We start from the raw sequence: 13,872 nt of genomic DNA, 5'->3' as shown, positions 1-13,872 counted from the left end.
TCTTCATTTCTGAGATAATGTGATATTTGATCATTTTTTCCACCTCCAGTGTGATTTTGATGGCATTTGAGTTGGTCCCTTATCACTAAATATGCTTTAGAAGGTCTCTGTCCCTCAATTCTGACTCTTCTCAGCTCAGTTACATACTTTCAATAATCCACCTGAAAGACATAGAATGCAACAGCTTCCTCTATAGGCAATTTTCACCAAAATCAGACATTTTTACCATTGATTCTAATAAATCCTAGAGATAATTTTTTAAATGGAAAAAGAAAACCCTCCTCGGCCTGTAATCCAACCACTCCACCTCCACTCCAAACCATAAAACAAAATTTTCTACCCTGTGTTATGTGTATTCACTCTTCCACGGGGCTGAGATGAGGACATTTTAAGGGTAAAAGGCATAGAACAGCAGTTCTCCTATTATCCAAGATGGATTTCCCAATATTTAAATACAAGAGGATAGTTGATTAACAATGTTGTGCTCATTTATGCTGAACAACAAAGTGACTCAGTCAAGACATATATATACTTTCCCTTTCTTATATTAACTTTTATCATGGTCAGTCCCAAAAGACTGGATCTAGTTCCCTGTGCTATAGAGTAGGACCTCATTGCTTATCCATTCTAAAGGTAATAGCTTTCATCTACTGACCCCAGATTCCCAGTCCATCCCACTTTTTCCCCTCTCCCCTTTGGCAACCACAAGTCTGTTCTCTATATCTCTGAGTCTGTTTCTGTGTTGCAGATAGCACTTATAAATGGCACAATAGCCCTTATATACGGCACAAATGAACCTATCACATGGTATTTATCTTTCTTTTTCTGACTTCACTTAAATACTTCTTATATTTTTTTCAAGATGTAGCATCATAAAGTATTGGGAAATTCCCTAGACTTAACTTTCATAAATGATGAATGAGGGAAGAAAAACACTGGCTGCCTTCTATGTGTCTACTGTATTCCATACGTAATAGGTATGTTGAACAAGTGGGTCTCACCATCAATAAAGAATCATCTCCTGTGGGAACCAGCTCTTCCCAGGCACTTGAGTGGACTTCAAGGGTAGATTCTACAGCTTTTTTTGTTGTTGTTCCTTTTTTGCTTTTTAGGGCCACACCTGCGGCACATGGAGGTTCCCAGGCTAGGGGTCAAATCAGAGCTGCAGCTGATGGCCTGCACCACAGCCATATGTGATCCAAGCCGAGTCTGTGACCTACACTGGAGCTCATAGCAACGCTGGATCCTTAACCCACTGAGCAAGGCCAAGGATCGGACCCGCATCCTCATGGATACTAGTTGGGTTTGTAACCCAGAGCCCCAGCAGGAACTCCCTCTATGACTTTTCTGATCACTCCAATAATAAGGTGTCTTGCCCATTCAAACCTCAAAATAACAACCTCATAATAGTCATGGGAGTGTCTAATTAGCTTAATATACCAAAATTTGCGAATTCATTTAAAGTTGAACTTCCTCCCCCTAGATCAGGAATGTTTCGCTCCTGTTGCCTATGGTGGCAAAGGGAGGTGCACAATTTCCTCTCTGCTCTCCACCTGTTCTCTTTCTTCTACTCTGTAGCTGCTTTAGCTCTTCCAGGATTAACAGGGAGAAGAGAAGCATTAACAGGGAGAAGAGAAGCTAGCAGGAAGGTAAGCAGCAGGAAGTGGGCAGCTTGGTGAGATAGTACTGTTTTCTCAGGTTTTAGGGGATGTTCAGAGCCAATATTTTCTCTTTGGGGGTTCTTTGGAGATCCTTTGTCATCCCTGGGGAGTCTCACATTCAGCTGGCACCTTAAGCCCTCCCTTTGGCCCTTTCATTTTCAACTTGCCTGCTTCTGCCCAGAGGTGTCCCACTCTTGGTAGCTTACTGCCCTCACAATCAAGGTCTCCAGCTCAGAAAAGGCTTGAGGTGGGTAGAGAATGCCAGGCCATCCTGCTCTCCCGGCTCCATCTACATCAGGGCCACAGGCCACGGTAGAGTTTCCCACTCACAGCCTTCTCCTTCGTCACCTCCTAACATCTTCCTGGCCTTGTAGATTGTTCCAGTCTCAATCAGATACCAACTTCCAAGGGTCACTTACCAAGGTCTGAGTGTCTTCTCGGACGCTCTTCTCACTATGTTGAGGTGAAGGGAAGCACTCACCATTCTCCCAAACCCACCACACTGAGAACTTTCTCCAAAAAATATTTTGCCTAATTTTCATCTTTTCCCCCAGTTGAATTCCTAGCCTTGCTTTAGAGAGTCTTGGGGTGGGTAATAGAGCAAGGGTGGCACGCACTTTTTTTTTTCCTTTTAAAGGGCATGCGGAAGTTCCCAGGCTAGAGGTTGTATTGGAGCTGTAGCTGTCAGCCTACACCACAGCAACACTGGAACCAAGCCGCACCTGCAACCTATACCACAGCTTGTGACACCAGATCCTTAACCCACTGTACAAGGCCAGAGATTGAACCCCTGTCCTCACAGATACTATGTCATGTTCTTAACCCACTGAACCACACTGGGAATCCCTCACACCCCTCCTTGAAGTCGTGCCTTAGTGGGCCTTCTTTCACTTTGGAATGTAGACACACTGTGCTTATTTTTTGTTCTTGCTTCTTTCAGGGACTTAGGTGAAATTGAAGCAAAGAAAGAAGGGAAGGGATAAAAAGCTTTATTTTAGTATTAATACAAAGAAGGGACCTAGGAGAATGATTGCCCTATCAATAAGCTTCTGACTCACTAGCTGGCATGTATATTTTGACTTACCTCCTTTCGGCATTAGCTCGCTTTTTTTCCTTAATTCTTTAATTTTCATTAAAATTTTTATTATGCCATCAAATTCTGATCCATTGTGGGGGAAAAAAGGCACCAAAAATGAAATTTCATATAGATATTGAGGAAATGCTTTCACTATCGCTGTATCATGCGGAAGATCCCAAATATATATTTAATGTAACATTCATTTAAAGCAGAAAGATAGCTTTTCTATATCTGATTCCTAGGTCGAGATTATGAGAAGGATAAAGTCTGCAAGGAACTTGCCAGTCTGGGACAAGATGACTTCACATCGTTGTAAGTATGAGGTATTCACTCACTCTCTTGATTACCTGGCCGTAAATGAAGTTTAGTGTGAGGGGACTTCAATTCAGCCTCAGAGGCTGAACTCATCTCTTAAGAGGGTAAAGGACCAGGGCCAAAGTGGGCAGAGATGTCAGGCAAATGGAAGACATCCAAAGATTCCAGCTGAACTATTGTCACTATAGTCTAGAATTTGTCACAAGGCTATTAATGAGTTCAGAGTATAAGCATAGTTTCCTAAGGTGAATTAAAAGAAATAGGACTTGCTAGGACTCTGGCAAATAAAGACAACAAGGTACAGAACAAGTTCATATAGGGAGCTTGAGAGAGAACACAACAGGAGACTAGTCTGATGGAACCGCAGATCGAACTTTTACTGCTTTACAGGATTAAGCTAGGGTTGCCTAGAACAACGACTAAAGTCAACATCATGTGTTCATTGGTCAAAAGTATGACTGCAATATTCCATTTTTTAAAATACACACACTTCATATTAAAAAGTATGCCAATGTGAAAATCTAAAATTCTGCATTTCTTGACGTGTCTTTCTCCTCAGGTCGATGGTCCTATACAGCAGGAAATTTCCCAGTGGCACCTTTGAACAGATCAGTCATCTTGTGAATGAAGTTGTGTCCTTGACAGAAGCCTGCTGTGCTGAGGGGGCTGACCCTGACTGCTACGACAACAGGGTAGGGCTCTATGGTTGGCCATGTCTGTCCCATAGAAGGCAGTCAAGATAGGCCCAAAGGTCATGGGGCAACCTTGGACAGCCACCCACCTACTCCAGGTTTGGGAGAAATATGAAGCCTATTGTCCTGGTGCCCAAGTTTACTCTAGCATAGTAAGTCAATTTTGCCCATTAGTTCTACAAGGTTCAAGTGGTAAAACTGGGGTGTATATGAATTTATGAACCTCTGGGAATAATTCTAATATATTCCATGTATCTTAGAAGCCTACTAATACCCACACCTGTATCATGCCACAACTGGTACCAGCTGCCCTAGAAAAATTTAGTATTGGTTTCAAATTATTTTGGAGTTCAAAAATTCCCCTGTATCCACACACACACCGTTCTGTATTTTCTCCCTTAGAGTATATATGCAGAAATTTAAAATGTTCGAATGACAGTTTTTACAATACAGACAACAGCTGAAAAAGATGAAACTGCAAGTGTTTCTAGCAATTTACTAATGGCATCTCTGGACTGAATGAAAATCACATTTATGTGCATCTTGATCAAGGACTCTACAGGCAAATGCCTTCCTGCTCAAGACTGCAGCAATTAGCCCACAGAAACAATTCCCCAAAGATCCGATGAGAATATACTCTATGCCATGACTCTTACCCATTAATTGCTTTATCCGGCTCTAACCTATTTTCTAAGAATTGTATCATTTTCCCCTACCACCACCAACTCCACAAATGCATATTATTTCAACCCAATCTTCTGTACTATCTTAAACAAGCCAACTACCGACCATGAGCAAACAGAATACATTCTTATTTCCACTTTATTTTTACATATTTGCTAACACATCCCTTGACCAGAGATGGGCTCCAGGATTGTTAGGGACAGGTCCTAAGAACAGAGACAGCATTGACATTTTTTGCATAGCACCTTTTTTTTCCCTCCTGCTATTTAAAGCACTTTTTCCAAATGCATTATTACTTTCTTTTTAAACCTCTTTTTTATTTGAAAGTAGATAATAGAAAAGGAAAAAACAGGAAAGCTTCCAGAGAAAGAAATGGGAAAATCTTCACTGAAAAGAGATAAGGATTAAAAAAACTTGCTCAGAATTCCTAAGTTTCAAGAGGTTCATGGAAAGTAGGTGTAGAAGAGGATAAGATGTTCACCTTTAGTTTACATGACCAATTCATCATATTGCTCTCCTTTTGATAGGAAAGATCAAAGTTTTGCCTTAAAAAGATAACTTGTAAAATAAGTTTAAAAGTGTCCACGGTATTTTTCCCATATAAATGCCAATTTTTTTTCTGTGATGACTACCTCCACTCTGCATTTTTATTCCAGACATCAAATTCTTTCCGAAAACATTTTGTTGCTACAACGCTTTGGTGGTACTCTTTGGTCTGCCTACATGTATCAGTATATCAATGTTGAGGCAGTAAGTTAAGTTGTACCTGTGATGCACTTGGGAATAAATCTTCAGCGCTTTGGGGAATAACAAATACAAAACCAAAACCCAAACCAACCAAACAAAAAAACAGCTCCTCAGGTCTTATCTTTGATCTACTGAATAAGAATTTCTGCATTGTGTTGCCCAGGCATTTCTTATTTTTACTCACCTGATCCTGATGGAAAAGCAGGTTCAAGAACCACTGGGTACGAGAATGCAAATCAATACAAAAGACCAAAGCAGTCAAGAATTGAGAATCCGTTCATTTAAGAAATGGAGGGGCAGGAGGCAGAGGGAGGTCTTCATTCTCAATGGAGTATTTCTAGCAGAATGCAAAAGAGGGATCCTATCAAAAAATCAATGGAGTTGTTTCAAATAACTTCCCTCATCCTCAGAGATGTTAACATCCCCTTGGAGAAGAAACACTGAGCTAGAGGATTAAACCTCTAATGGCTGCCCACACACACACACACACAGTTGCCTTTTTTTTTTTGGCCTGCTCTGAATCATCTATTAACAGCTATTCTTTGCCTAGAACTAGAATTATGCAACTTGTCACAGATGGTTTGTTATTAAAGAGAACTTTAAAATTTAAGACTAAGAAGGTATACTAAATGGAGAATGACAAGCCTGGAAAGTTGGATACCTTGGAGTCTACTTGTTTTCCTTTTCTTTCTCTAGACTTCAGCACTGTCAGATAAGTCCTGTGAAAGCGACTCCCCATTCCCAGTACACCCAGGAACTGCTGAGTGCTGCACCAAAGAGGGCCTTGAAAAGAAACTCTGTATGGCTGCCCTGAAGCATCAGCCCCAAGAATTCCCTACCTACGTGGAGCCAACAAATGACGAGATCTGTGAGGCATTCAGGAAAGACCCCAAGGGCTTTGCCAATCAGTAAGCTGCTTTCATCCTACATAAAACTTCAGAGCATAAAACAGCAAACATGTCTAATCTAACCCCCCACACTCTCCATAAACCCCTCTTACACCAAAACCTGGACCATGTCCGCTAACAAAAACGTGACTTTCACCCAAAACAGCCCATCTCTGTCTGAAGATTATTATAAAGGCCTTTCTCAGACAGAGAGGAAATCAACTTTCCCAAACGCCTCTTCTCTCATCCTAGTTCTAGTCTCTGAAGCAGAATCACTTGGGTCCCTATTCATTTGACATTTTCAAATATTTGATGGCAGCCATTGTGATTCCCCTTAAGTTAGGGATTCTTGTATACTCCAGCGGAGAGAATTTTATTGCTGTGCCCAAGTACTTAATTTCAAGCAGAGCTTAAGAAATAAACAGCTTTTCCCCTATTCCTATAGTACCTCCCTCAACTACAAATAGTTGTGAGCATCACCCATGTCGTACCACATCAATGACCATATCATTTTTACCTTCTCATTGTTTAACATTCATGAGGAGTTAGACTATATATTGATCCTTTACTCTTGGAAGATCATGAAAACAAGAAATGGCAAGAAAAATTTATTTATGATAGTAGAAAAAACATACAAACACAGAAGTCAAAAGCAATGCCATTCAACTGGCTTTAGAAATATGAAAATAAAGGTCATGATTTTATATAAGTTGGTTGGCTTGCCCATCCCTGTAAATTTTCAGAGAAGATTCTTGCCCAAGGTCTCAAGTCCATTTAGACACTTAGGGGCTTATGCTCCTAAAAATTAAAGTGATTTCAACAAATAAGCAAACCTATACAGAGCAATTCAACAAATAAGCAAACCTATACAGAGCAACTGTCTGGAATAAACAAGTAATGAAAGGTAAATCTATTACCTTCATTTAATTTTTTTCCAATCAACATTAATTAGCGGCACTATAGGCTGACATGACGCATGGTAGACACGGAATGAATAAAGGGACAAAAGCAAAGGTAATCCACATGAAAGTTTAGGAAAAAACTTTTAATGAAAGTATTGATTAAAACTGACTACTATAACCCTTTCTCTAAATCCCTAGTGCTGTAGATAATAAAACTATGAATATGTATTTTTTGTCCAAGTACTTATGAAAAATTAGTTTCCCATGAATGTTTTGACCAATCCTGCCATTTTCACCCCACAGATTTATGTATGAATATTCCATTAATTATGGACAAGCTCCTCTGACACTTTTAGTCAGTTACACCAAGAGTTACCTCTCTATGGTAGGGTCCTGCTGTACTTCACCAAGCCCAACAGTATGCTTTTTGAAAGAGGTAGGTGTCATTTTATTACATAGTTATGTTTATTTTCTTCTTCTGTTAATGCCATTCCTTTAAAATAATGTTAGAAAGATTCAGATTTTGGAATCTATAAATGTTTTCTAAAATGCCTCTTTTGTAGTTTGTAAATTGGAAAAACATACATTCCACATTTGGGGAAAAATATGAATTTCTTTGGCCAGAATTCAGTTTTCTAGTCATCACAAGAGTCAGAATAGGAATTCCCATCGTGGCACAGTAGTTAATGAATCCGACTAGGAACCATGAGGTTGTGGGTTCTATCCCTGGCATTGCTTAGTGGGCCAAGGATCCGGCGTTGCCGTGAGCTGTGGTGTAGTTCACAGACACAGCTCAGATCCCTAGTTGCTGTGGCTCTGGCGTAGGCCTGTGGCTACAGCTCCCATTAGATCGCTAGCCTGGGAACCTCCATATGCCGCCAAAGCGGCCCTAGATAAAGGCAAAAAGACAAAAAAAAAAAAAAAGATTCAGAATGGTTTCTTTGCCCTTCCTGCACTTTCAATGACTCCTGACCATCTAATGAGATGCTCTCTTATTTATCTTCTAGAGACTTCAGCTTAAACATCTATCACTTCTCACCATTATGTCCAATAGACTCTGTTCACAATATGCTGCTTATGGGAAGGATAAATCAAGGCTCAGGTAATGATTAAACACCATTAGCATGTTTATCTGTTTTTATACTATCTATTCACAATATTCTCTAAGAATATGTATTTTTTTGCGTCCCCCCCCTTAAGGGCATATGGAAGTTCCTAGACTAGGGGTCAAATCTGAGCTACATCTGCCGGCCAATGCCACAGCCACGTCAGATCTGAGCAGTGCCTGAGACTTACACCACAGCAACACTGGATCCTTAATCCACTGAGCAAGGCCAGGGATCAAACCTACCACCTCATAGTTCGTAGTGGATTCATTTCTGCTGCGTCATGATGGGAACTCCTAAGAATATATTTATAATAAAAGACACAAACCATAGTGTTATGCTCCAATAATCCTCCAACATAGGGCCCAGTTATTTTTTCTCTCGACATAAAATATGAATAAAGAGGAATAATGTAAAACACGATTTGCTTTTCATCACCTTTTTCCATGCTCACTTAGGAAGACTGGTGGAAGACTGGTAGAACCACTAGAAATTATTTCCTCCATATTCATATTAGTGTATATTACAAACATATAAGCAAAACAGTCCTTTTTGGTTCATCACCCATGACTTGCTTTGCCCATTTTTTCCTTGGGGAAAAAAACTTCCTGAAATCTTGTTGTATACTATATAGCACAAAGCTTCTTATCTCTTGAGTTTCATGAATTTATTATAAATTAATTTGTAGCCTTCCCTTTGATTTTGGTATGGCTATTGTTAATTTCCACACTATAACTTTGACAGTTTCTAGGTCTATCTGTCTCTCCCATCTCTTCAGACATCTAGATTTGCCCGCTTCATATCTTTAGTATTTACAGTCTAATTCCTTTAATTCTGACTCAAGTTTTTTCCACTAACCGTATAAAAAAGAATTCATTCTGGCACCAGATTCTAAAGTTCCCCGATGAGTAGAGAAACTACTTTTTTAAGTCCTTTAAAAATAATCTTCCGTTAGAACAACCCCAATCCTAAATGGCATTCTAGAGCTTCCCTTTAGTTTTCCTTTGGGATTATTTGCCGAGTAGAGCATAAAAATAGTGTAAAACCACCTATAAGCTATTATGTCTTAATCACACATTTATATTTGTCTGGGAATTTATTCTAAGGAAACATCACAGTATGAGCAAAGATTCAGCTAAAAACATTTTTAAACTATGAAAAACTTAGAGACGTCCTAAATATCACATCAGAGTGTGTTTATATCAATTAGGATATATCCATGAGAGAATGCCATATAGTTTGTTATATTTATACAAGAAAATGGAAATGGAAATAAAATGTTGCTAAAAGAAAAAAATACAAAGAAATAGAAAGACATTCCATGCTTATGGGCTGCAAGAAGTAACGTTGACATATCCATACTGTCCAAAGCAATCTACAGATTCAATACAATCCCTATCAATACCCTACTGGCATTTTTTTTTGCCAAAATAGAAAAAACATACTAAAATTCATGTGGAATGTCAAGACACTCCATATAGCCAAAACAATCTTGAAAAAGAACAAAGTTGGAGGTCTCACACTTTGATTTCAAAACATCTTAAAAAGCCAACAGTGATAAAGATACTGTGGTACTGGCATAAGAAGATATAACACCAATGGAATAGAATAGAACTCAGAAACAAACTCATATTTGGCCAAATCACCTTCCACAAGGATGTAGAGACTACACAATGTAGAAAGGACAGTTTCTTCAACAAATGGTGCTTGGAAAAAAAATGCATTCACACTCACAAAAGAGTGAAGTTGAACCCTTACCTTACACCATATATTAAAATTAATTCAAAATAGATTAAAGACCTAAACTAAGACCTAAAATTATCAAACTCCTAGAAGAAAACTTGGGAAAGCTTCAGGACATTGGATTTGGCAATTTCTTGGAAATGACACCAAAAGCATAGGCAACAACAAAAATAGACATTAAAGGAAAACAACCAAGTGAAAAGGCAACCTATGGAATGGGGAAAAAAAAATGTTTACAAGTCATCTATCTAATAAGGGTTTAATATCTAGAATGTATATGGAACTTCTACTACTCAGAGTAACTTGACTAAAAATAGCTGAATAGACAGTACACCCCGAAAAGCGATATGTAAATGGCAAATGAGCACATGGAAGGATGTTCAACATCATGAATAAGAGAAATGCAAATCAAAACCACAATGAGGAGTACCCTGGTGGTGCAGCAGGTTAAGTATCCAGTATTATCACTGCTGTGGCTGGGTTTGATCCCTGGCCCAGGAACATCCATGTGCTGTAGACAGGGCCAAGTAAAACCAGAGGAGATATCATCTCACAGCCACTAGGATAGTCAGTACCAAAAGAACACAAGATGAGTGCTGGCAAAGATATGGAGAAATTGGAATCCCTATGCACTACTGATGGGAACGCAAAATGATGCAGCCACTATGACAGTATGAAGTTTCTTCAAACATTTAAAAATTCAGTTGCCATATGATCCAGCAATCTCATTTCCACACATATTTCCAGAGAAAGTCAAAGTGGAATCTTAAGGAGATATTTGTGCATCCGTGTTAACTGCAGCATTATTCACGATAGCCAGAGGTGGAAGCAACTTATATGTCCATTGACTGATAAATGGAAAGTATGGTATAAGCATATAATATATATATTTCATGCAGCCTTTAAAAACTTCCTGTTACATGCTACAACATTGATAAACACTGAGGATATTATGCTATGCAAAACAAGCAGTCACAGAAGGACAAATACTGTATGATTTTACTCACATGGAATATCTAAAATAAAAGTCATTGAAACAGAAAGCAAAAAGGCAGTTGCTTGCTAAGGAATGAGGGTGAAGCAGTGGAAAGGGGGAAGAATTTAATGGACATAGAGTGTCAATTTTGTAGGATAAATTTCTAGAGATCTGTTATATAAAAGTAAATATACTTGACATTACTGAACCATACATTTTAAAATGGTTGAGATGGCCAATTTTATGTGTTTTTTTGCCACAAGTTAAAAAGAATTTTATATATAACTTATTCCTGATATATTAAGTGAAAGGAGCAAATAGGTGAGTAGAATAGCAGAGCATAATATTTTAAAAATACCTTGTAAGACTCATAAAATACTCAGGCTAATATACCAAAACATCAACATTTACATTAAGTCTGTAGTCTAGGGCTATAGGTCTTGATTATTCCTTTTATCTTTAATTTCTAAATGAAGATAGGAAAACTTTTTTAAAGACCACGAGAAGCCACCAAAACACAAAATTGCATAGACATTAGTGCTTTCTTTTTTATTGCTCTATTAGATCTACATTTTAAAAGCATGCTTCAACTGTGTACATCTGGCCAGAGTAGAAGCTATGTATCAGAACTGAAAATATGAAAAGACTGGGAATGACTGAATTTTGAATAATGACTTCTGCCCCCAAGATCCATTGCATAGCTGATGTGCTCTATGCAGCTGTTGAGGACAAAGAGTTGAAACTATGGTGTTATTCCTCCAGATTGTATTTGTTTCTAATGAAACCAGGACAACTGAGAATGTGGGTAAACTAACACTTCATTTTTAACTGTTCAGCCATCTCATAAAATTAGCCCAAAAAGTGCCTACTGCAAATTTGGAGGATGTTTTGCCACTGGCTGAAGATGTTGCCACAATCCTCTCCAAGTGTTGTGACTCTGCCTCTGAGGACTGCATGGCCAAGGAGGTAAGAAAGTCATCACCCTCATGGGCCACATACTGAGTAGCAGGCACTCTCCTAAGCTGCTTTTCACATGTATTATCCCAATGAATCCTATGTAATTTAAATATAATGTTAACTTAGTTTTATAGACGATGAAACAGAAGGTTAGCAAGGATCAATAATTTGAAAGCACGCAAAGTCTATGCACAAGGACAAGATTCTGATTTGTTAGACCTCACTCCACCTGCACAGCTCAACACAATATCCACTAGCCATATATGCTTAAGTTCAAGTTAATTCAACTTCATTTCTTCAGTAACACCAGCCACATTTCAAATGCTCAGTAATATTACTACAGATAGAGATCGTTCATCATCACAAGTTCTGTTGGACAACACTGCAGCCATTGTATTATTAAGAGTTTCTAATATCTTTATTATATCCATTAAAATTTCATAGCCATCAATTTTTTCACCTTTTTTCATTTGTATAATTATATAATCCTTTCAGGTAGATACAAATGTCAACTATTATTTTAAAGATCACTGTGAGTCTGTGGACCTCTTTTAGAAATACTTTGTGTTACCTGGTCTTTTTCCATTAAGAAAACATGTCTGTGTCCTTAGGTGTTTTTCTATAGCCTGACTTACAATGATTAAGTAGGACTCCACCATATACATCTATTGTTTATACTGAATTTATTTGCAAATAAATATACCATATTTTTATTTAGCCAGTCCTCTTTTAGGATTTATGTTGTTTCAGTTTAATATGTTAAGCAATGCTGCCCTTCATAGCCTGATAATTATGGTTAAAGGGAAGACTTAGTTATTTTGAGAGTAAAGTCTTAGAAATCAGATTGTATACTTTAAGGCTTTGAGTACATGTTAACAAATTTCCTTATGCAAACATTCTACCAACGTATTTTTTTTTAAGAGCCTTCACACTGATTTTATCTACATTATGCCAAGGCTTGTCAGCCTAGGTAAGCCTTCCTTATTTTTAATTAGGCCAACTAGGAAACTAACAGTGTACAAACTCACAATTGCTTTTGTAGCTGCCCGAATACACAGTAAAAATCTGTGACAACTTATCCTCAAAGAACTCTAAGTTTACGGACTGTTGTCAAGAAAAAACACCCATGGACATTTTTATATGCACTTACTTCATGCCAGCTGCCCCAAGACCTGAGCTTCCAGATGTCAAGTTGCCCACAAACAAAGATGTGTGTGATAAAGGAAACCCCAAAGTCCTGGATCAGTAAGTCATGTTGATCTAATTGATATTCACTGGCATTATTGATATTCACTGGCATTAAGTGACAGATTAAAATGGAAGGAAATGTTAAGTCTTTATCGGTTTTCTTCCCACTAAAACTAAAATACACAAGTTGTGTGCACTGAGCTGCATATACTATAAGTATGCGCCTACCCACAGTATAAAAATATTTCTCAATTAACAGACCTGAAAAAATTACCAGTATTCAGAGTGAATTTAGGCTGAATTTGGACTGAAATTAATGTACCTTTGTTTACATACTCATTGTTTTTATAAATGCATAAACAATGGGATGAGCAATGAATGGATTTATACTAACTACTTTCACAGAAAAGCCACTTGAGGTACTACGTGATGCTTTACATAGGGTCCACTGTATTGCACAAATGACAGTTCTGTATGTGCTTGAAGTAGATCTGTTTATACATAAATACTTGTGTTTATGTAGTACACATAGAATTTTAATTTAGTCAAGTTAACTAGTCATAATAGTTGCAAAGCATTTATTAATAACTTGCGTTTCAATGAGCATACTGATTCTCACTTAAAGCCTGTTGATTTGGAGTCAGTTGTAGTTAAACCTTTTACTTTTAATGAAGCCCAGTGTTCTGCCATAATAATAGACATCAAATTTCAAAATGTGACACGCATACACAAATCTACTTATGTGAAAGAGCATTATCTCCTTTCTCTCTCATGCCAGGTATGTATTTGAACTGAGTAGGAAGACCCACATTCCAGAAGTATTCCTCAGTAAAATACTTGAGCCAACCCTGAAAAGCCTTGATGAATGCTGCCACTCTGAAGACTCTACCGCCTGTTTTAAAGCTAAGGTACAATTTGCTACATTTTCTTTATCAG

General features: G+C 38.1%; 1 protein-coding gene across 1 annotated transcript in view; it reads left to right on the top strand.

Annotated features, from left to right (window-relative positions):
• Window positions 1-13,872, top strand: part of GC (GC vitamin D binding protein) — a 33,530-nt gene that overhangs the window by 7,371 nt on the left and 12,287 nt on the right. Inside the window, exons 2-9 of the mRNA XM_047798782.1 lie at window positions 2,982-3,051; window positions 3,614-3,746; window positions 5,874-6,085; window positions 7,270-7,402; window positions 7,974-8,068; window positions 11,628-11,757; window positions 12,791-12,993; window positions 13,715-13,844. Of these exons, the coding sequence (XP_047654738.1) occupies window positions 2,982-3,051; window positions 3,614-3,746; window positions 5,874-6,085; window positions 7,270-7,402; window positions 7,974-8,068; window positions 11,628-11,757; window positions 12,791-12,993; window positions 13,715-13,844 (1,106 nt within the window). The remainder of the gene's footprint in view (window positions 1-2,981; window positions 3,052-3,613; window positions 3,747-5,873; window positions 6,086-7,269; window positions 7,403-7,973; window positions 8,069-11,627; window positions 11,758-12,790; window positions 12,994-13,714; window positions 13,845-13,872) is intronic.

The sequence above is a fragment of the Phacochoerus africanus genome, chromosome 10, assembly GCF_016906955.1.
Source record: "Phacochoerus africanus isolate WHEZ1 chromosome 10, ROS_Pafr_v1, whole genome shotgun sequence".
Classification (NCBI taxonomy): domain Eukaryota; kingdom Metazoa; phylum Chordata; class Mammalia; order Artiodactyla; family Suidae; genus Phacochoerus; species Phacochoerus africanus.
This window is presented reverse-complemented; position numbering and strand designations above follow the sequence as displayed.